Source organism: Rutilus rutilus, assembly GCF_951802725.1.
Source record: "Rutilus rutilus genome assembly, chromosome: 22".
Lineage (NCBI taxonomy): Eukaryota > Metazoa > Chordata > Actinopteri > Cypriniformes > Leuciscidae > Rutilus > Rutilus rutilus.
Window position 1 is genome coordinate 14,155,509 of NC_140227.1, and position 23,683 is coordinate 14,179,191.

Consider the following 23,683-nt stretch of genomic DNA (forward strand, 5'->3'; position numbering starts at 1 on the left):
TCTCCACACTTTCCGCAAGTTTTTAGGTTCTTTACGTCACTGGTCTCTGTATGAGGCAATAAAAGGCAAAATATGTCTCTCTTCTTACAGCCCGTCTGCTCTGAACGCAACGCGACGCGACCAGATTAGAAGCGTTTTTTGTTTGTTTTTTTAATTCCCGTTGAGTCGCGTCACTCGCGTGCAGTTTTTTTTCGTAATTTGGCAAGAAAGTAGCCAGAGTATAGCAATAGGCTACTTATATTAAATGTTCAATTAAATGTACAGATTGTTTTAAATCACTGCACTGCAAAATGCGGCACAGAAGCTGCATCTGAAGTGGCTTATATCCTACGAAAAATAACCGAATATTAAACGCTGCACGACTCGTCATCATAATTGTATTTACACATGAATTACAAATGCAGAAATACTATTTTGAATACAATGTTACTTCGACACACTAATCCCTGGCTGAATACTTGAGTTATAACATTGAAACAAGCATTTTCTGTAAAGCTGCTTTGAAAAATGATGTAGGCTATTGTGAAAAGCTCTATACAAATAAGCTTGAATAAAATATGATCTTATTAACTTTTTGGATCACGCTGCAGCATTAACTTGGCCGTGTAAAAACACATTTAGAGAGAAATAATGCGAGACTCAATATGGAAAACAATCAAATATATTACAAAACACAAGTACAAACAGACTTTTTACATTTGATCCTGCAAAATCGAAATTAATTAATAAATTCAACAAAAAAACAAAAGGCTCAGCCTCAACTAACCAATCACAAACAAACGGTCACAGATACTACGTGAAAAACATTATGCTACAAAAACGCTAAATGTAAAACAAGAAGATCCAGTGTTGCCCAGATTTAACAGTACCTTTACCACCTTTAGCAGCACAACACAGTGTTCAAAATTATTTACATTTTTTAAAATAAATTCACTGCCGGTAATTGACAATCCTGCCCCCAATTTACAAGCACACAATTGCACACACACACACACACACACACACACACACACACACACACACACACAGTGTCCCACTTGTACAGTACAAGAAAATACATTTAAATAAAAAAATAGAAGGTAAATAGAAGCCTATTCTGTGTTTCAACAAAGTTGGTCAGTAGCCCTAAGAAATATCACTCTTCTGCTGCCCTGCACTTTTGTAGGTCACATTTTTAAATGTTGATGTCGAGCTCCTGAAAAGAGGATTTGTGCCCTGGGGATAAAAGATAGACAAAAGCACATTACATAAAAGCAAATTGGGCCATTAACACATAAAAATGAATGGAAAATGCAGTGAAATGCATGAGTAAACATGTTGGAATAGGGCAAAACTCTCGATAATGTTATCATACCGTCTGCCATTTTGCTTTCGCCTTCTCTGCCTCAAACTTGGCAACCTCTTTCCGGTCATGGACAGAAACAAGAAACTTCCAGATCACAAGGAGTGTAATGCCAACGACAAGGACAGACATGCACACGCCCAGGGCGATCAATGGTGCGTTCGGTGGCTCAGGGCAGGCTGTAGGATAATTATAGACACAAACTATTTCAAATATGATTGTAACTATATTCTTGTGTATAATGCCACAATGTATTAGTTAATACATGTTCATGTATTAAAAAAATGAAATGTTTTAATCTCACCGTAAAGCTTGGGGTTGTAAATGATGCTGCCGTGATCGCTGTCCACCAAACTGAAAGACAGTAGGCAGCTGTCCTCGTTCTGTAAGGTGCAAAATGCTGCCCGACTTTCCTCAAAATCTAGAAAAATAAATAAATAAATACTATTAAAAAAAATTACACACTTTTGTATTAACCCTCAGGGATCGGCAGACGCTCCGGCTTGATCACTTGCATTTTTTCCCGATAACGGCGAAAAGAACTTAAAATATTCCGTCATTTTGTGTCGTACATCATTCGAAACTGTAAATGGTCAATTGTTTTTGCATACACTCACAATAACAACAAAACTTTGTGCCTCATTCAAGGTGCGCTTTCTGCCATCTCAGTCTCTGTGAACTTTTTTTCTGAAACGCGTTTCAAAAAATGAACCGAAACTCAACAAAGGCTAGTCACACAGACATGAGAGATGTGTCTTTAGAAAGCTTGAAGTGTCTAGTTTTATAAATAAATTGAAACGCTCCCATTACCTCCATAAACAAACCATCAGGCTTCATCAGGTTCATCTACTTTTCATCAGTTTGAAAGAATAATACGCGCTTTGAGAAATAAGCCTTGAATTTACCTCAGAAGAAGAAGAACGCGATGCGTGGCTTGATCCAACGGAGGATGCATCAGTAAGTCATTTAGGTTTGAATTAATAATCTTTAATTAAAAAAATGGTAATAAGTTGCTCCACCTTTGGAAACGACGTTCCTTTTCTGATGACATCACCAAGCCCTCTTATTTTTCACAATCCAATTAACTCCTGACAGATATAATCAAATCTGTACTACATTTTGATCTCAAAATTAGTTATTTGTCACTCCAATATTCACCAATGTCACGCATGCATGATATTACTGTGAACAGGATTTCACCAAGTACAACATGTTCCCAAAGATGTTGATCTTGGAACAACATTCCAATCAACCAATCAGATTTGAGACACAAATTTACAGTTTATGTCAAGTTTAGGCTACAATTACATCAGTGTTTTTACCTATCATTTCTCTCAAATATTAGGGATAAGTTATGGGTAGGGTTAGGTTTAGGGATAGGGTTAGGACTATGTTTTCAGACAGGAATGTTGTTTAGGGATCAACAAAATATGTTGATCCAGGAACTTGTCTTACTTGGCAAAATGGCGGTGACCATGATATTACCCCATTCAAACCTCATTTTGTTCCCTTAATCTCTTTCCTTTGTTCCTCTTGTGTCTTTATCAAAGACTGTCAGCGTTTTGTGTCTTTTCATCGACTCACAGACCGTATAGAGCCAGCCTCCACAATACCAGCTGGCTTGTGATCTCAGGGTTCATATAATAGACTGATCTTGTGTAGACACTTGAGGGTCTTGAAACTCAATGAGCCCCAACAATAGGCTCTCCACACAACAAGCTAAGTAGCGTGTTTTCCTTTGTAAAGTGTCAAGAGGGATGATCTAAAGAATGGCTGCTTTTTATGTGCGTGCATGAGTATATCAAGACAGATTTTGAAAGAAATCGGCGTTAAAGTATCATAATTGTCTGTATGAGTTAAAATACATGCTTTTTTTGCTATACTGTACCTTTAAAAGAGGTGTAAAGTAAAATGTTTGCCTAATAAACAGCTACCCTACTGAACAAGCATTGATAAAAGAACACTGCAGAGAACAAAACAATGGATTCTGACCTGTGGAATTGCTGACAGTGGCATGCAGGGAGTTGCACTTCACGGCGCACTCGTCCGACGGGTCTTTAGCTTTGAGGTAACACTCCACACAAGACCTGCGGGACACATAATGACAACATTAACCCGTCGACCTCACAGAGAGTTTGTCTCTAGAGGAAGCTTAGTTTTGTATTCGTTGTGAGTTCATTCTCTCTGTATCTCTCTATCACAGAGTCAAATGACCCACGGGATGATCGGACCTTTAGTGGGAAGGAAATGCAATCCAACAGAGCTGCCACATGCCTTTCGGTGCTCATATATGCCCTCTGGATATGAGTGAACAAGAGGAAGACTCACACAAACACACAGTCATGAGAAATACACAGAGGAAGGACATGGGGTGCAATGTCAATCAAAGAAATCAATTAATGTTAGTTTTATTAGGTTAAATCATGCATTGTTCAAACCAGGCTGTAGTAAAAAACAAATGCCTTTGTACAGATACATGTGCATGTCTTTACCTGGGTAAGTTACAGATATCTTCACAGGTTGGGCACCTTTCGCAGCGCTCTCCTGAGGCTCCGGGAACGGTGCACTCGCACTTCCCACACACACACTTGCCCCGTCCGCTGCAGATGGACCCATCCGCCGATGTGCACATGTTGGTGCTGGTGCTACAGTTACAGAACTCCCCCATCCAACCGCTGTGACACACACACTCGCCACAGTCACATTCCCCGTGACCTGCACAAACACATATTAATACAAATGATTGAAAAAAATGTATAATGTATAGAGAATATTTCTGTCATGGTTTCCACAAAAATATTCAGCAGAACTAAATTATTACATTGTTTAAATTAACACATTTTTAGCTAACTGTGTGATTTCTGAAATACATAACTTAGACAGTCACCTCTGATAACAGATCACTCTAAATTGTAATGTTGACACATGCATTTTCTGTAAAGCTGCTTTTAAACAAAAAATGTATTGTGGAAAGCGCTATACAAATAAATGTAAATTGAAAAAAATAGTTTTCACCCTTGATAATAAGAAATGTTTCTTGAGCACCAAATCAACATATCAGAATGAATTCTGAATGATCATGTGACACTAAAGACTGCAGGAATAAATTACATTTTAAAACATAATAAAATAGATTAAATATAAAATAGATGAAAATAATTATAGAGTTATTTTACATTGTAAAAATGTCACAATATTTCAGTTTTACTGAATTGATCAAATAAATGCAGTCTTGGTGAGCGCAAGTAACTTCTTTCAAAAAGTGTGTGTGTGTACATACATACATACATACATACATATATTTATAGTTGCCATAAATACTTAACTAATAAATAAGTTTTGTCAGACCAGTCAGATATGGTGATTAATTAATCAAAATAATCATATAATCAATGATCAACATTTGCTCAAATATAGCCTTCAAAATGACCATAACTTAACACATTACATTATTAAGGTAGACAAAAGCTTTAAACTTGAATTGCTCCAATGGTACGAAAATTCCTTATTACAGAATTATATTATATTAATTTGATTAATTATAGTTTTTTACTCTTTTAAAAAACATTAAATGATTGTGATTATTATCACACTAAATATATAAATAAACTCGCATGGCACATTTGCATGGATATAAATATAAACATGGGATGGCCCAAACTAAACCCTTCCGCCCGTCTCCTCCCGGGCACAGCAACTGTTTTGGCAGTTATCAGTGTGTTATTCTTTCATCAACATTCCACAGGGTGAGAGCAGATCAAATATCCCCCTCCACTGCATCAGCGCTTTCTTTTCATCCCCTCAAATTTTATCACAGTGTTACGGCGTGTTCTGACCTCCGCAAAGCTCTCCTCTGAACCGGACGCAGGAGAAGTCGTCACACTCGCAGTACGCCCCGTACACGTGACCGAAATCGGACGGGTGACACGCGCACTGTCCGCAGAAACACTCGCCCTGGCCGCTGCACATCTCCGCACCTTCATGTGCCCTGCCAAACACATAAACTTACGTTAAACTGTGTCTGCGTGCCTCGCAGGAAACGCTCCATGACGCTCGTTCTCACCTGCAGTCACTGACTTGGTCTTGGCCCTCTGTGCACTCACACTTCGGCCCCACAAAGCCCGGATCACACACACAGGCTCCACACTCCAGCGCCCCGTGCCCTCGGCTGCAGTGGGTGCTGTTCGCCTCGGGGGTTTGATGGCAGTCACACACGCACTGGGACTCCAGTTCGATCTCCAGGGTATCTTGGAAACCCACCGGCCGCAAGTAAAACAGCCGTGGGCCAGCAAGACAGCCTTTTAACTCGACCGTAACGTTAAAAGATACCTGAGTGAAAAATAATTATTTACATTTAAATTTCTTTGAAGTCAATTGATTGTTACAGAAAACAGGACATATTTATCAACATTTCGAGCTAATATTTTCTAAACGTGTTCAACTTGTTTGCAGAGGTTTGTTTGTAACTGTCAAATCGTTTGATTTGCTTGAATGCAAAACTTTTATGTACACAAAACAATGAGAGCAAAGACCTTTCTAAACTAAAATAATAGTATATTCATGGCATTGTATATCATACTTAAGAATGACATACTTGTTATTTCGTCATCAACAGATGCAGGACACAGGACAGTTTTTTTTGTTGTTGTTGTTGCTTCAGTCCGGTTTTAACCTACTAGGGAAGTGTTATTGAAAGCAAATAAAGAATAAAAGAACTGACCACATCACCAGCTTTGACATTGGAGCAGTGTTTATGTCCGGGGATGATGGTCCCGTCCTGACAGAGTGCCGTGAACGAAATCTGCAGACCCTCAGTGTTGCCCAGAACCTCCAGATCAATCTCTGACCTCAGTTCCTGTCAATCAAAAAAGAAAAGAAAAACTTGAGCCGGTCATTACTGCAAAATAAACCCAGTCAAAACAAAAAACAAAACAAAAACAAAACAAAACAAAACAAAACAGAAACAGAAACAGAAACAAAACAAAACAAAACAAAAAACAAAACAAAAACAGAAACAGAAACAGAAACAGAAACAAAACAAAACAAAACAAAACAAAAAACAAAAACAGAAACAGAAACAAAACAAAACAAAACAAAACAAAACAAAACAAACAGCCAAAACAACAAAAAAACGTTTTTGAGTTCAAATACATTTCATTTGTAAGATCACAGTAGAGTGATATGAGAGACATTAAACTAGCACAGCTTTGAAATTATGTTTAGTGGTCACTTTATAATGCTGTATTTGATAATAATCAAGTATTTCATAGAGCTGGGTACACTCTCAGAAAATAAAGAACATAATTGTACCTTTAGGCGTACAATGGCTTGTCACTGGGACTGTACCCTCAAGGGTACAATATTGTACCTTAACATATATACGGTACATATATGTACCTTTTAATGCTTTTTGACCCTCAAAAAGGTACATATGTGTACCTTGAGGTCCAATTATAAGCCCTACGTTAGTGTAGATTGTACCTTGGGGGACAGAAATGGACTCCTACTGTACCCCTATTTCTGACAATATCAAAACTGTGAGTCAGCCAATCAGCTTCAAGGACTCAAACCAATGTTATATGACCGACACTATTGGATGAGAACTGAACTGAGCTGGACGATGACATCACTGTTTTCTGCAGAACAGCCTTACAGATGAAATTAACTCATTTAATAATTGATGATCTTTACAACAGAACTGAATCAACACTGAACTGACTTCAGCTGTACAATGACATGTTTTTTTTTAGAGCTGCTTTACAGTCAAAATGAACTATGTTTGCATCATTGAATCATTCTCCTGTTATCACTGTGAAGCCGTACAGATTGTTCAAAGCGCTAAAAATAAAGGTGACTTGACTTGACTTATATAAGTATGCGGCATACTCAGCTGGAGTCCATCATGACTCTGAATGACTCACGTGTTGAGTCAGCAATACGAGCACACCAGGTGCCAACACGTCCAGAGCATTTTTAGATGGTCAACTTCACTTCAAATAGTCTTTTCTACTATTTTGAGAGGGGTTTGTCATAGACTTCACACTTCAATTAATAATACACCACCGTATAGTGCACCTGTGCCATGTCGGTGGGATGCGCAGCACTTAGAGGGTTCTAATGAAGATTAGAGTGCAGGCAGAGGAAAGAGAGAGTGGGGGATGGAGGAACGGAGATGAAGAGATCAAACAACAGCCAAAGAACGAGTGCAGACACGCTCTGTGAACACGGCGATTCTCAAGAAAATGAGCAGAGGGGGTTATAGGGAGGGGAGATGTTGAACAGATAAGACATGTCAGCAAATCATTTAACTTCCTGCAAATCATCATGAATAATTTGGTTTCTGCTTTTTAAAATATTTCCTCAATGACTAACAGACATGGATGCCTATTTTTAATTTGAAACAATATTTTTAGTGCTGGGCAACCATTAATCGTGATTAATCTTATTCAAAATAAAAGTTTGTGTTTACATAATATATGTGTGTACTGTGTATAATTATTTTGTATATATAAATACACACATATGCATGTGTGTATGTATATACTAAATAATTATACACAGTACAAACACATCTATTATGTAAACAAAGTTTTATTTTAGATTAATCGTTACCCAGCACTATACATTTTTTTTTATATATATATTAATATATTTGTAATGTATATTAATGTAGGCCTATAGAATGTATTCATGTATTTTGGGGGGATTCTTTCAAAAATAATTTTATAACAAATCATTTATTTTTAATTTGCAATATCTCCCATACACAAAAGAAATATATGTAAATATATTTTAAAGTGTCAAAAATATATGTGGCGTATATTCCAAATACATTGATGCTGTCCACTTATATTTATCATTTTGAAATATATTCTGAAATATAACAAAAATATATGATGTTAAGTGTGAAATATATTTACATTTATATCATGTAATTTAAAATATATGACAAAATATATGGTCATAAAATGTTTAGCTTGCTAAAGAAGGGTCGAAAATGTATTTTTTAATCATAGTAATTCCTCTACCTTTTCCCCAATACACAACAGTAGGCTACCATGTATTATGACACACAGCTATAATAAATACTGTACTTACATTTAAATGACTGCAATGTAAAATGACAGATAGTTGCTTTCCTAGGACTATTAGGCCATATTAGGTGGCACGTACCTAACACTAAGTGCAATTATTAGATTTATTGTTGTTTTATTGACATCTTTCCTGAAGTCATTTAAATATTGAAAATATGCACAATATTTATGATGCAAGTATAACAATGATACTCCAACAGTAAAGTGCACTTAAACAATAGATATAACTCAGTGTCTAACACTGCATACACACACTATTAAATAACTGTATTTAGTAAAAAAAATAAAAAAAATAAAAAAATAATGAAGTTAGTAAAGGGGCAGCTGTGGCCTACTGGTTAGGGCTTTGGGCTTGTAACCGAAGGATTGCTGGTTTGATCCCCGACCAGTAGGAAAAATGTGGGTGGGTGAAGTAGAGCACTGCTCTCCCATGCCCACATCATTGGCTTAAGTGGTCTATCTAAAAAAATGATTGAAAGTGTGTTGTTTGTTTGTGAAAATGTTGACTTTTTACATTTCTAAATATATTTACATATATTTAACTAAAATATATTTATTGGGCCAATTTCAAATATTTGCATATATTCCAAAAATATATTCTGAAAATATATTTCAAATACATTTCTTTTGTGTATGGGCTCACAGCAAGAATTCATACATTTTTGCTGGAAAATGGTGCCATTTTAAGCCTGATCTATGTCAGCCTGCTGACATTTCAATATTCACAAAACATTCGAAACATCAACAAACAAGTTTACAAAGCATAAAACCACGTACATGATCATTAAATGTATGAACGTTGGCCTAATGTGGCAGGTGACACCTGAAAGGCCGACCAGAAAGACTTGTGGAGACTAAAAGGTGTTAATTTACCTTATATGAGGTCATGATGAGTTCCAGAATGTTTCTTGAATCAGATGCCAACACCCCCACAGTAGCACCAGGAATCAGACTTGCATAATTCTGTCAGAAATGCAGAAGAAACTGGTTAAACATGAACTCCAATCTCCTGGAGAACAGCCACAGAATTTGAGATGTGGGAGATCGATAAGGGGAAAGTGAGAGAGGAAGAAAGGAAAAGGAGAACTCAGAAAACATTAAATATTTGTGTCGTGAGAGGTCGGTCTGGGTGATGTGATAAAGACTGTGTTTGAACATGTTATAGGAGAACTGAATACACTAGTGATTCATGCAGTATATTCACATACTGATCTATCTTCCTTCACAGGTCGTCTCAAGTTCCACATGCACAGAAAAACACATACCTGTTTGTTTGCCTCACCGGCCTAATATGAAAAGTCCCTTACTCTTTTCTCACCTCATAATTCTGTCTCTGTTCATCAGTCACAGCGAATATAAGGAGGATATTGTTTTCAACCAGTTTGTCGACGAGCTGCCCTAATGTTGGGTACTCCTAAATATAGAGGACAAAAGCACCAAAAACAAGACACCCAGTCACAACACAACAAATTCACACAAAAAAATTATAATACAGGGGTTTGCATTAAAAAACAATATTTAATTATGTTTTTTTAAACAAGAACTCAAGATTGCAATTTGTAAAGGAATATCCCAGGTTAAAATCTGAAAATAATGACTTGTCTATTATCTAATCTATTTGAATTATTACTGTAAATGCTTTCACAAAATTTTTAATATTTTCTTTTTTTGAAAACCTTTTTGCACAACTTCCCCCATAGGCTACCATTGTAAGGAAGTAGTTGATGAATAAAATGTTTAAAACATTTGATGAATAAAATGTTTAAAATGTAAAAAAAATTTGCCTTAATTCTTTAAGTAACTAAAACAGAAATAAGAATAATTTCAAGCAGCTTTACAATAAAATATGATATTATAGCGTATTATAATATAATATAATATATTTTAAGAACAAATATTCCATGAATGCATAAATTGAATGACTACCACAAATAAAATCTGCTATAAAAATGATAACTAAAAATTGTTCAAACAAATTAATAAGAATTAGGAAGATGGTTTTTACAAAAGTTATAGTAGTATAGCATGTCACACCTTAGGAAACAACTTCCCAAAAGTAGTTCCCGTCAGCTACCAAAATGACTATTGAAATATGAGTATACACTCACCTAAAGGATTATTAGGAACACCATACTAATACTGTGTTTGACCCCCTTTCGCCTTCAGAACTGCCTTAATTCTATGTGGCATTGATTCAACAAGGTGCTGAAAGCATTCTTTAGAAATGTTGGCCCATATTGATAGGATAGCATCTTGCAGTTGATGGAGATTTGTGGGATGCACCTCCAGGGCACGAAGCTCCCGTTCCACCACATCCCAAAGATGCTCTATTGGGTTGAGATCTGGTGACTGTGGGGGCCATTTTAGTACAGTGAACTCATTGTCATGTTCAAGAAACCAATTTGAAATGATTCGAGCTTTGTGACATGGTGCATTATCCTGCTGGAAGTAGCCATCAGAGGATGGGTACATGGTGGTCATAAAGGGATGGACATGGTCAGAAACAATGCTCAGGTAGGCCGTGGCATTTAAACGATGCCCAATTGGCACTAAGGGGCCTAAAGTGTGCCAAGAAAACATCCCCCACACCATTACACCACCACCACCAGCCTGCACAGTGGTAACAAGGCATGATGGATCCATGTTCTCATTCTGTTTACGCCAAATTCTGACTCTACCATCTGAATGTCTCAACAGAAATCGAGACTCATCAGACCAGGCAACATTTTTCCAGTCTTCAACGGTCCAATTTTGGTGAGCTCGTGCAAATTGTAGCCTCTTTTTCCTATTTGTAGTGGAGATGAGTGGTACCCGGTGGGGTCTTCTGCTGTTGTAGCCCATCCGCCTCAAGGTTGTGCGTGTTGTGGCTTCACAAATGCTTTGCTGCATACCTCGGTTGTAACGAGTGGTTATTTCAGTCAAAGTTGCTCTTCTATCAGCTTGAATCAGTCGGCCCATTCTCCTCTGACCTCTAGCATCAACAAGGCATTTTCGCCCACAGGACTGCCGCATACTGGATGTTTTTCCCTTTTCACACCATTCTTTGTAAACCCTAGAAATGGTTGTGCGTGAAAATCCCAGTAACTGAGCAGATTGTGAAATACTCAGACTGGCACCAACAACCATGCCACACTCAAAATTGCTTAAATCACCTTTCTTTCCCATTATGACATTCAGTTTGGAGTTCAGGAGATTGTCTTGACCAGGACCACACCCCTAAATGCATTGAAGCAACTGCCATGTGATTGGTTGATTAGATAATTGCATTAATGAGAAATTGAACAGGTGTTCCTAATAATCCTTTAGGTGAGTGTATATTGAGTTATATATGAATATTGAGTATATGAAATACTGACAATATGCGCTTCCAGAAACTACATCCATCCCTCACAGCCTCTTATTTATTTATATCAGATGAAAAATGACTATAGAGTTTCATTTCTATTTATTGTAACCCGGAATATTCCTTTAAGTGATCCAAATTTCCCGATTACTCAGGAATTGAAGCTGCAGACTTCACCTTACCAGGTGGGCAGTCATTGAATACTCATTATTGCCATCCAGGTGACACTCTCCGTCATTGGGGACCACGATGCCGGACATTTTGCTGTCCATCCCAAAGTGAGAATCAGCATCGCTCACGAACACCAACAGCTTCATGGAATCGTTCCGCCAGCCAATCCTGTCCTGAGGTGGGATGGACATTTCCAGGAAGTTGGAACAAAATGGCATCCCTCCATAAAAGCAAAAACTGAGTAGGATTTCAAGGGCGTCTTTGGAAAACGACTCACCCCACACACCGCCGCTTGCATGATGGCGTCGAAACCGCACTCTGGCACGTCAATGTTCGCAGATACCCGTTGCCTCGAGATGATCTCATTAAACTTGTCAGTGCTGCTTGTTAAAGACAGGAGGTGTCTGTATCCGAATGTGGGGAGACATTCAAAATCAACACTCCTGCGAAAGACAAAAGCCATAAAAGTGGGTTGCTATTGTCTAAAACAGTTCATCATTCACTTCTAAATGGAAGATGATGTAACGCACTGGTCATAAATATGATTGGTTGAAATTAAATCACACATTTCCCTCACTGATGTTCCATCGGCTGTCACGATTCATCTCACTATGCGTTTATACTGGCCGACCCTTTAGATCTGGCAATGGGAAATACCTGCAGGGATTGGCCAGCTCCTCGCGTGTTATCTTGATGAAAGGCAGAACTGGTTTCTCCACAAAGGAGCCGAATCCTAGTCTGAATTTGCTGGTAAGCTTAGCCATCTCTTTTGAGAGAGTCGAACCCAAGTCTTTGATCATTTTCAGATCATCAATCATAGATGCCGACAGGTCCATCAGGTAATAGATGTCCACCGGATGGTCCTCCGGTTGCTGGACTTGAATCGGAAAGGTCAGCTGACTTCCTGTGGAAGAGAAATGACATAAAAAGCTCAAAGTTTCAAATGCACATTCTAAGATTCCAGTGTGGTACAAATGTTTTCCAAGTCAGAGCAATCTTCAGTGCCCACTCTAACCAGTAGACATTGTTTAGTTTGTCTATAGATTGTTTTCGGGCTCTGAATGACTAGATGTTTCCGTCAGGGGAAGCACCTCAACAGCTGTGGGTAGAGAGAGAGAGACGTTTCTTTGATTTTCTAAATCTGTGTCACCCATTTTTATACCTGGTCTAAGCTGGAGGCGCATCTTCTGAGGAGCGATGTATGAAACATTGGCTTGGCCGGGGCGCTTTCCTAAGTCTTGATCCTTCAGCACTTTGACATTCGTGACGGGAAACTCCACAAATTCGCCAGAGCATCCCTTCTGAAGAAGAGCCTCCGGTGTGTCGCATCTCTCGTCGATTGAGAAAAAGTCGGTGAAATTCTAAATAAACAGTTTTAACTATTATTAGTGGTAATGCTTTACAGTGTTGCATAATTAACCAGAATAGAAATAAGAATAATTTCAAGCAGCTTTACAAATAACATAATATAATATAATATAATATAATATTACAGTGATTTGATTGTTTTTCAAAGTTGTAAATAAAACAAAGATTATTGAAGTACGTTTTGCAAGAATATATATATTTTTAAAATTTTTGTAATGAATTGTAAAATTCACTGTATTATCCATTTTAATGGAATTTTTTTTTTTTTGGCCCCCTGTAAGTTTTACAACATACCCTACATCTTATTCACAAGACATAAAACACATTAAATCTATAATAGAAAACAAACAAACATTAATGTCATAAATTAAATAATAGTTCAACTGAGAATGGTATAAAAGATTTTTTTCTTCATGTGTCCTAAAAATTCATTAAAAAAAGGATGTGAAGAAACATTTACTGCCACTTTTTGCTATATTATATATATATATTATAATGTATTAATATATAATAATAGTGTAATAATATATTTAATGTAATCACATTAAATTAAACATGAAATTTAAAAGAAATATATTATTGCAAAACGTACTTCAATCATTTTTGTTTATATATATAGTTCATAGTCTCTCTTTTTTTAGAACTATCCTTTAAAAAAAAGTGTTTGCGCACTACATTCTGATTTTTTAGAGCAAAATATGTGTACACTGTAAAAAAAAAGTTGCTGCCTTAAATGTTTAAGTACAATCAACTTGGATGTTTAAATAATTTCAACTTATTAAACTGACTTGAAAAATGAATCATGTATAACTTATTTTGATGAGTTAAAGCAATGTAAAAACATATGTCATATGCATATAGGATTTACTTTTAAACAATTTTCACTAATGCTTGTAAATTTCACAAATAGTTCTAAAGCGGTTCTGATGGGAGTGCGGTGTTACCTGTAGTGTGCACCATGCGCACTGCGGCCCCAGCTGCAGACACTCGTCACAGGCCACAGCGCTGAATTGAGAACACGTCCCTGCAAGTGCACAGTGGTTTGTGGAAGCGGTTCGCTTGTTTCTCACGCAACATCAAAACCATAGAAAGTCAGCTGATATTTCTACTCTCTGACAGAAAGTATTCTGAGCAACCAAGTACACTAAATCAAATTTTATTTTATTTTTTTGCTTCACTTGCAAGAACACATCTTATTTCTTATCTATTACAATATACTGTTTTTGTTTTAAAGTGAAACCAGCAAACATAGCAGGTGAGTTAGATTGACGCATGTTGTGAGTTCAAAAAAGCTTACACTGAAAAAAATGGGATTGTGGTTCACCACCCAGCATGCACTAGGGTTAGAGTAAATAAGTTTTTTTACTGTTTAACCTTTTTTTTTAACATTATTGCTGTTGTCATGTTTATTAACTTGTGATGTCAGGATGAGTTTGTTCCTCTATTAAAATCATCAGTTGATTGTTATCCTTGTCCTGTTACCAAGTTTTAAATCTTGTGTGATTTATATCTTGAGAGCCTTCAGGTGAGTATTTAGCCTACATAATTATGTCACTGTAAGTAAACAAGAACTCTGACATTATTCTCATGAAAACACACTTTTATAAGAAGCACATTATATTCAACAATTTAAATGCAAATGAGGGAAACAATCTACTTAGAGCTCTTTTTAAAATGACAGACTTTAGATTTACATATCTAAATAGGTAATTGTAACATTAATGCAGATTTTAAAAAACTATTTATTTTTTTAAATACAATATTTTTTAAATTAAATGTGAGTAATGGAAGTAAAACATAAAAATAAAGTTAGTTCTAAATGATTCATATTTTTAATTCATATTTTTAAAACCGGAATTAGGCTGAACGAAGAGCGAAACTTCACGTATAGACTGTACTTTATGTGTGTGTGATTGATCAAAAATGTGTTCAGCCTTACCTCCGACAGTCCCGAGCCAGAAGTGAAGGACAAGGTAGAGTGAAACAATCCCCATTAGTCCTCACGGTTTCTGATCACAGGAGAAAAAAATAAATACAGTTCATATTCTCACACAAACAAACGCGGGATGCGATCATGTAGCGCGAGCAGGTCTGAGCTCACCTGGACAGACAGACTCAGCGCGTGCGCTTACCTGCCCAACCTTTATATGCACTTCCGTGCAAGTGAGAACACCACAGGTAAGTCACCCTCTCACAAGTGCAGATATTTCACACAAATACTTGTGTCACACCACAGCAGCCTCTCGAACGTACTTAACATCGCGTTTATGAGTAAGAAATAGATTGACTAGCCTACAAGAGTAGGCTTTTTTAAAAGAGTAGATTGAGAACTAGTTTACACTCTCTCTAGTAATCATTTTGTCGTAAGATATTTTATTCAGCCATACAATTCGGACGAAGTTCTACCTTTTTCATAGTCTAGAAATGATCAGGTTTGTATAATATAGGCTATAGTGTGGCACTTTCTATGGTAGGCTGTGATGTGACGTTTTCTGCTCAGATGTCTTTTTTCACTTCTGCAAAACACGGTTTAGAATTTGCGACATTGAGAGTGAATTGTTCGTCTTAGAAAGTAAAATGTCCATTAGATAACAAAATATTGTTAAAAAAATTAAGATTGAAAGTATTTAGATACTCTCTGGTTGTAACATACTGGTCTAACATGGTCGTAACATAGTTAATGCAATGAACGTCACATTGTTAATTGGACTCCTGTGTGAACTTGAGGGGAACTGACTTCCTACATTCACTAAACTGGTCAGGGACTGGTTAAATATTAAATGTTAAATGTGACTAAGAAAGTTAAAGCTATTTGTGAGAAAAGATGCAGACACTTGATTTATAGCCTATTGTTATCTATGAAATACTATGTATTAGGCTACAATATAGGATATGTAAACAAGCTTTCAAAGCATTGTGTGAATTATTCACAGACTTTCAATTTAATCAACTTTTATAAAACATTATTAAAAAAACAGTTGACTTCTTGACCCACATGTCTTGTTGTGCACAGTTAGCTAACCGCTAATCTTAAGGGCATTTTTAAAAAACAAGTTCCTGAGATATTATTTAGAGTTTGCTGACTAACATGTAATCTAATTTTGTGGTTTCTGAAATGTTTGAAAATGCTGTTGGAATGTATAAATGTAGACTTACATGAATTATGAAAATGTAGTACATGTTAACTGTAAGCCTAGTCTTGATTTCCTTTAGGGGTGTTTGAGCTTTAATTAGGGGAATCAAGCCCCGTAATTCACACCCTAACTGAGTGCAATTAAATCAACGGATCCCCCAGAGTCACTATACTGGTTGGGATTCCTGTTTGAGTATCTTGACAGGCATCAGATCACAAGGGCTTCACTGACTCCTTTTGGCAGTCGCCCATAATGCCACATTTGCACATAAAATATCACCTGTCACTCACCTGCAAACTCTATAAATGAATGATTTCTGCTCACATTGTCTCTGCAAATACCAGTCAGTGTGAACTACACATAATCGTTTATCTTTTCTTTCATTGTTTAGTTGATACAGTGTATAATTATACAGCATTTATCTCCACACTCATCAGTTAAATGTAATTAAGACTGACAAGCCTAAAGCAAAAATAGAGGTTAACCTCAGGCTATGACCCTGCAATGAATCATGCCTTATCAGCACATTACTTTAGATATCAAACATCTGCTCACTCCCATCACTGACCTCAATCATAATGTGGATTACACCCCTAAATATGACTCGCAAACACGTCTTTTGGGAATCAATTCCAGGGATATCTTGTTTTCTGCAGTGCACTCTCATTGACTATGTGTATTGCCGTATAAATCCATAGGGAACAGCCTGATTCTTCAACAAAGCCTGTGGGAATCCCCATGGCCTTGACTTATATTAATATTTGTTAAGTATGGTAGCATGTAACACATTCCAAAAAACAGGTGTGTGTGTGTGTGAGAGAGCCACGCCTGGCTGTGAAGAGCCGTGACTCAGACTCTGTCTGAGAGCACAGACATATTGATAAAACCAAGTCAATGTTTAACTGATCAGGTAATACAAAATGACCGCAGGTCGTTGTTTTCATATTTCAAAAGAATGACAGAATGTAATGATTAACATCTGATTGTAAAATTGTTGAGATGGCCACCAGTGGGAATGAGTGGATGAGGCCTTGGGATAGATTTTACTGTTACAGTAACAATAGATGGCATAACGTATTGTTTTCATTTACAAGCATAATTCAAGATCAGTGTGTGACCACACTGATGTTGCTCTTTCACAGCCTTCGACTTAATAGACTTGGTTATAAGTGTCAACTCTGTTCCTTCTAAAATTCCTTGGCAAATCCAAGCACAGTTTGAGACATTGTTGTGATGTCTTCTGAAACTCTAGAAGAGATGTGAGATTACTGGGGACTTTTTCTCTGGAGCAAAGTTTGAGAAGCACCAGATTGAACCTCATTCACTCTCAATTTAATCTAATTTCTACAACTGAAATGATTCAAAATTTCAAAGATCGCATTTGTGATTTTTCTTTTCTGAAGTGTGTATTTGGTTAATCACTTCCATTTAGAACAATGGCATTTCAAATGAAACTTAAAGGGTTCATATAATGCCATTTTTGTACAAGCTAATATGATTCTTTAGGGTCTAAATTAAAAGTTTGTAATATACTTTAATTATAAATTCTCATTAGTATTGTAAGAAAACACTCATTTTACCTGGTCAAAAACAGCTCTGTTTTCAGCACGCCGTTTAAGTGCATGTGTCTTTAAATGATAATGAGCTTTGCTCACCCCGCCCCTCTGTTCTGTGTATACACCGTTTGTAACACAATAACCATAACGCGTTGTTCATTATAAACGTGGGATTATGAATTATATCGAGAACGTCGTACATAGAAAACATGCCGTAATGTACCCTGAGTGTAAACAGCCGCATTCATCGTGAAGCGTGCAGCAAGCGATTTGCAAAGATTAATATAAATAAAGGTTAATAAAACGTTACACTCTCTTCAGTTATTCTGGAGGTGCAGCAGGAACACGAATAGTTGGTACCGATCCTTTTTTCAGGAGCAGCTTCTTAGCAAAACCAGCTTTATACTGACCCTCGTTTGTAAAGCAGTCTGGTGTGTGAAATGATTTGCGCAAACATGAAAGCATTGACGTTGATCTCGGGGAATATTCCCTTCGAAAACAAACTCAGCCACTGCGTCTTCAGTGGTTCGGATTTAGGAACATCAAAATGACTGCTGTGTTCCTTATTACACCCAAGAACAGAACAGCACAATCGCTTAGACGCCATTCTGCTCATAGACAGTGCTCCAGCGTATCAACAATGACCGCGCCGGTCCATGCGGACTATGATTCGTAACAATCGTGGGAGGGGAATCGATTTTGTGACGTAACAAAATCGAACGGCTTGATTTGAGATGGGGGAAAACATATAAGAAGATGAAAAAAAAAACACTGGATGGATTTTTTATCATTTTATGATGGTTGTGTACAGGCACTGCCAACACACATTTCAGTACAATCAACTTGTAAAAGTGCATGTACCATTATATGACCCCTTTAAAAGTAAGAGCCATTAATAGATGGAAGAGGAGTGAGAGAGATACAGATGTCAAGGCACTGTATAACTGCAGTTAAGACCATGAATCAAAACCTTTTCAATTCAAACTGTTTCTCTTCTCTTTTGTCCTATCCTGTCCTATAATATCCTATCCTATCCTACAGTATTGTAATACTTGCATCCGTACTTTGACTCAAGCGCATCTCGGGTGTGTTCACACTTGGCAGGTTTGGTTCGATTAAAACAAAATTCTGGTTCTGGCATCCGAACCCTGGTGCGCACCAAACAAGCAGATTGAGAACCCTGAAAAGATGGATCTCTCAGTCCACTTTCAAATGAACTTTGGTGTAATTTGACTGACATATGAACGCCACACGGACCAAACACATTTAAGCAAACCAAAAACAGGACATCAGGTCACAAGAATGCTCAAGCATACCTGTTTTTTTCTCATCATAGTCGTGATGTTGCCCATCATAGTTCAGGCATCAGAACCACGTCTCCTCGCAGCAGATCTTCATTTGTAGGTTTTGAGTCCTTTACACATTTTATAAGCTCTTCATAAGTTGACAGCTCCATCATATACCATCATATGTAGGCACATGCAGCGAGCACATTTAGCCCAGCACACAGCATTGGTTTAGATGTTCAACAAGGTCTGTCACAAAATATCCGTCATTAAAGTTTTTTTTTTTTTTGTCTTTAGGTTCGGTTTTAAAAATGACAGTGTAGGGGATCAGGAATAAATGTATAATTTTTTTTAAAAAATTGTTCCAGACCAAAAGAACTAAGAGAGCCAAACTACAATTGTGAACACATCCTAAGACCATATTTTTATGACTATTCAAGACCAGGTCAGGAATGCATCTGAAAAAATGGTCTTGGACTTGAAACGGACCTGAATCTGGTCTGAACTCAAGTACTACAACACTCCTATCCCATCCCATCCCATCCCATCCCATCCCATCCCATCCCATTCTATCCTATCCTATCCTATCCCATTCCATCCTATCCTATCCCATCCCATTATATATCCTACCCTATATCCCATCCTATCCTGTCTTATCCTATCATGTCCTATCATATATTCAATCCTGTCCTGTCCTATATCCCTATCTCCTATCCTGTTATATATCCAATCCTATCCTATCTTATCATATATCCCTTATATTATCCAAATCTTGTCCTATCCTCTCCTATCCTATCACCCCATCCTATATTATCCAAATCTTGTCCTATCCTCTCCTATCCTATCACCCCATCCTATATTATCCAAATCTTGTCCTATCCTATCATAACCTATCCTATAATCCCAACCTATCCTATCATATCACCCCATCCTATATTATCCAAATCTTGTCCTATCCTATCCTAACCTATCCTATAATCCCAACCTATCTTAACCTATCATATATCTCATCATATCATATTATATATCCCATTCTATCCTATCATATCCTGCCCTACCCTATCATATTATATATCCCATCCTGGCCCATCCCATCCCATCCTATTGCATTTACTCTATCCTATCCTATCCTATCCTATCCTATCCTATCCTATCCCATCCTATCCTATTCTATCATATCATATCCTATATCCTATCCTACAGATACTGTCCTATCATATATAATTGTATCCTAATCTATGATATCCTACATATATTTGTCTTACATTTGACATTGGCTGTATGTGTGTGACTGATTTTTTTAACAAACTTTTTAACCTGGCCAAGAGTTATATAAACTTTAACCTTTTCTTCTTCTTTTTTTCATTTTGGATGTATTAGAATGGAACTCACCCCTGGAGGCCTCGGCAGCTAGCATGCTGTCCTCTCTCTCAATACCAAAACCACAGCAGCAAGTGGGATAGAGCGATACCGGAGCGTGTGAATGTCTATCCGGCTGGAAGTGTGAGTCGGAAGCAATAGTACGCTGAAACTATCACACTGGTTTTATGGAGCATGACGCCTGCGCTCCCTTTTCCCTCTCTCACACACACACACACTTTTCTGCATGAATGACAGCAGCAACTGCAGGACTACACGCACACACCCCCAAATACATGCACACAGCATGAAGCTTCTTCATTAGTGAGAGAGAGAGAGAGAGAGAGAGAGAGAGAGCGAGCGAGAGAGAGAGACTAACAGGCTAAATGGGCATGTGTGACTGTGGATATTGTTGAATGTGTGTGTGCACAGCATGTAGGTCAGTGGGGTTTTTCTGTTGTCTGTCAGACAGCGAAACTGATTCTGTGGTAAGTAAAATCCACCATCAGTGTCAGGTGCTTTTTTTTAGTTTAGTAACGGGTCTTGGCATGTCCACTATGTGTGAATATGCGCGTGTCGGGGATTTTCTACATTGGGAAATCAATGTTAAATAAAATATTTATTCTAGAGAATTTTGTCCCACAAAAATTAATCGACTCATTAATCGACTCATTAATCGACTCATTAATCGACTCATTTCGACTAATCGAATCGAACTTGTCATTAATATAGATCAAGAAGCCAGCATCTGACAGAAACAATAAGAAAGACAATTAATCGACTCAGCCAAGGGTTCCATGAGGAAAATGGCATCACAAAGATACTAAATTACATATTAATGAAAACTTAAAAAAAAGAAAGGTTTCTGTGAGGGTTAAGAGATTGAAAACATCATCAGCTCAGTATAAAAACAACTGAAGTTAGTAGAAAGTCCCCACAATGATATAAAAAAGGCAAATGTGTGTGTGTGCTGCAGTCACACTCACCGGAAATGAATGGCACAGATACACTCATTCTTCCACACTGAAATATGAATGGAACATGGAGAAACAGAGAGAGAAAGTAAAGAGAATGAGAGACACTGAGGGAGAATGTCTCTTTTATATAAAGTCAAAAGGAAATAATGTGGGCAGCAAGCGCTTTGTGGTTGCACTATTTCAAACAAACACACACAGAGAGTGAGACTTAAGAAGCTCTATTAGTAACGCAATGGTTACATAGTAAGGTAATGATCTTACAATGAACTTTATTAGATTCAAAGCAAAACCATGATTTGGCCTTTTAAAATCTTTTTTTTTTTTTTTTGTGTGAATAAGGTATACCTTTAAGGACCTCCATTGGAGTTATTTAATGATATTTAATTCATTTATATTTTTTTATTTGTTCATTTTAATTCATGAATACATTTTTATTAATTAAAGCAGATTTAGCAGACTACTGGGGGGTTATTTTGCCATCAAAGTAAAGCTACACAAAACCACAATCACAAAACATATCAGTATAAAACATTTTGTCCCAAACACAGATAGCTTTATAATGAACTGTGACGGTCTCTTTCCATCGTGGGGTTCAGCGTGTGGGTTTTGATTGACAGGTTGCTGTGGTAGTGATGGTGGTATTTAGATTGAAAAAGTCAGAGACAGATCTCCTATCTATGCAACACACACACACACACACACATGTTCAAGCACAGACATGTTCATCCACACACTCGCACATACATGCACCTAACCTTCACACTCCCACCAGGATACAGGGTGTGTGTCCTCTCAGCTGTCTGGGGGGAGGGAAAGAGACAGGTGTACATGCTATTAAATGTGAACTTGTCATTAATATAGATCAAGAAGCCAGCATCTGACAGAAACAATAAGAAAGACAATGTAAAAAGGATTAGAAACAGTGGAAGAGGACTACCGCAGATATGCTCTCTTAGATTAGTGTTTGAGTCTGTGGCAATTAGACAGTGGAAAACACACACACACACACACACACACACACACACACACACACACACACACACACACACACACACACACACACACACACACACACACACACACACACACACACACACACACACACACACACACACACAGTGTGAGAGAGAGACATATGCAAGGTGCCTGTGAGTCTTAGACATAATCTCCTGGATTTATGATAAAACCCAGCAGGCTGATATTACAAAGGGCCCATCGGGAAGGCCCCTCTCAGCTAAAAAGGTGCAAAATGACCTTCCAAAGAGGTGATTGCTAAATGTATATTATCTAAATACAGGCCTGAATGCAACTGTGCTTTCTACGCAGTACAGTTTAAAATCAAGGCAAAAGACAAAAATGCTAAAGATGTGCGCGAGTTGAGCTGATAGGCCAATGCAGTTTTGTGGCCTAAACTATAAGGCCATCTGCTGGTCAACTCCAGTAAGACAATCCTAAATTATAACGATTTACAGTTGCTTTAAAAACTAGATTTTATAAAAAGGATGAATTATTGTCACTTTTATGCCGGTACTAAGGTGTTCTGTGATCTTTTTAGCACGCTGCTCTGTGTTTGCTTACTCAAGTCGAATCTACCAATTGCCCCAAATGATATTTTGATCTTGGTTCCACTCTCAGTGGGCCTATGCGATTTTTGGCGTCCTCCCAGCGAAAAAACGTAAGTCCGATTAATTAAGGTGTTAAGGTGATAAATATGTTTGCTTTTGAAAATATCAAACAGATTGTGGACAGACACACACACGTTTTGTGAACCCCTCGTCCACAGACATGTAGCCTACAGCTACATGAGTCGACATAGCCTCCACTGAATCGTATCTAGTCTTTTGATATTCCACTGAATATTCTTGATGTAGGGGAGAGTTTGTGTAAATCTACTGTAAATGTACTCAGTTTGTGTAAATCTACTTAGGGTTCAGAGTATTTATTTTTTCCCACATTAATTTCCCACATGTCTAGTACAATTATGTGGTTTTGCTTTATTAATACAGTAGGCTATATACTTTTTTCTTGATATACCCTGAAATAATGGAAGTGA

At 37.4% G+C, this 23,683-nt stretch overlaps 1 protein-coding gene across 4 annotated transcripts; it reads right to left on the reverse strand.

The window, feature by feature from the left end:
• Positions 1-153: 153 nt before the first annotated feature.
• On the reverse strand, positions 154-22,682 carry itgb6 (integrin, beta 6). 4 transcript variants are annotated; one of them, XM_084395024.1, is made up of 17 exons: positions 19,325-22,682; positions 15,258-15,327; positions 14,263-14,342; positions 13,113-13,311; positions 12,608-12,854; positions 12,228-12,393; positions 11,962-12,123; positions 9,755-9,850; positions 9,310-9,399; positions 6,063-6,197; positions 5,406-5,671; positions 5,179-5,330; positions 3,835-4,057; positions 3,335-3,429; positions 1,647-1,763; positions 1,355-1,521; positions 154-1,215 (listed from the first exon to the last, which is right to left on the reverse strand). In XM_084395024.1, exons 2-17 carry the CDS (start codon positions 15,310-15,312, stop codon positions 1,126-1,128), a joined length of 2,340 nt encoding a protein of 779 aa, XP_084251150.1. In that variant the 5' UTR covers positions 15,313-15,327; positions 19,325-22,682; the 3' UTR covers positions 154-1,125. The 4 variants fall into 4 exon arrangements, with proteins under 4 accessions (XP_084251150.1, XP_084251152.1, XP_084251151.1 ...); XM_084395026.1 differs by having other exon boundaries at positions 20,687-20,987; XM_084395025.1 differs by lacking the exon at positions 19,325-22,682 and adding an exon at positions 15,420-15,435.
• Positions 22,683-23,683: the final 1,001 nt, after the last annotated feature.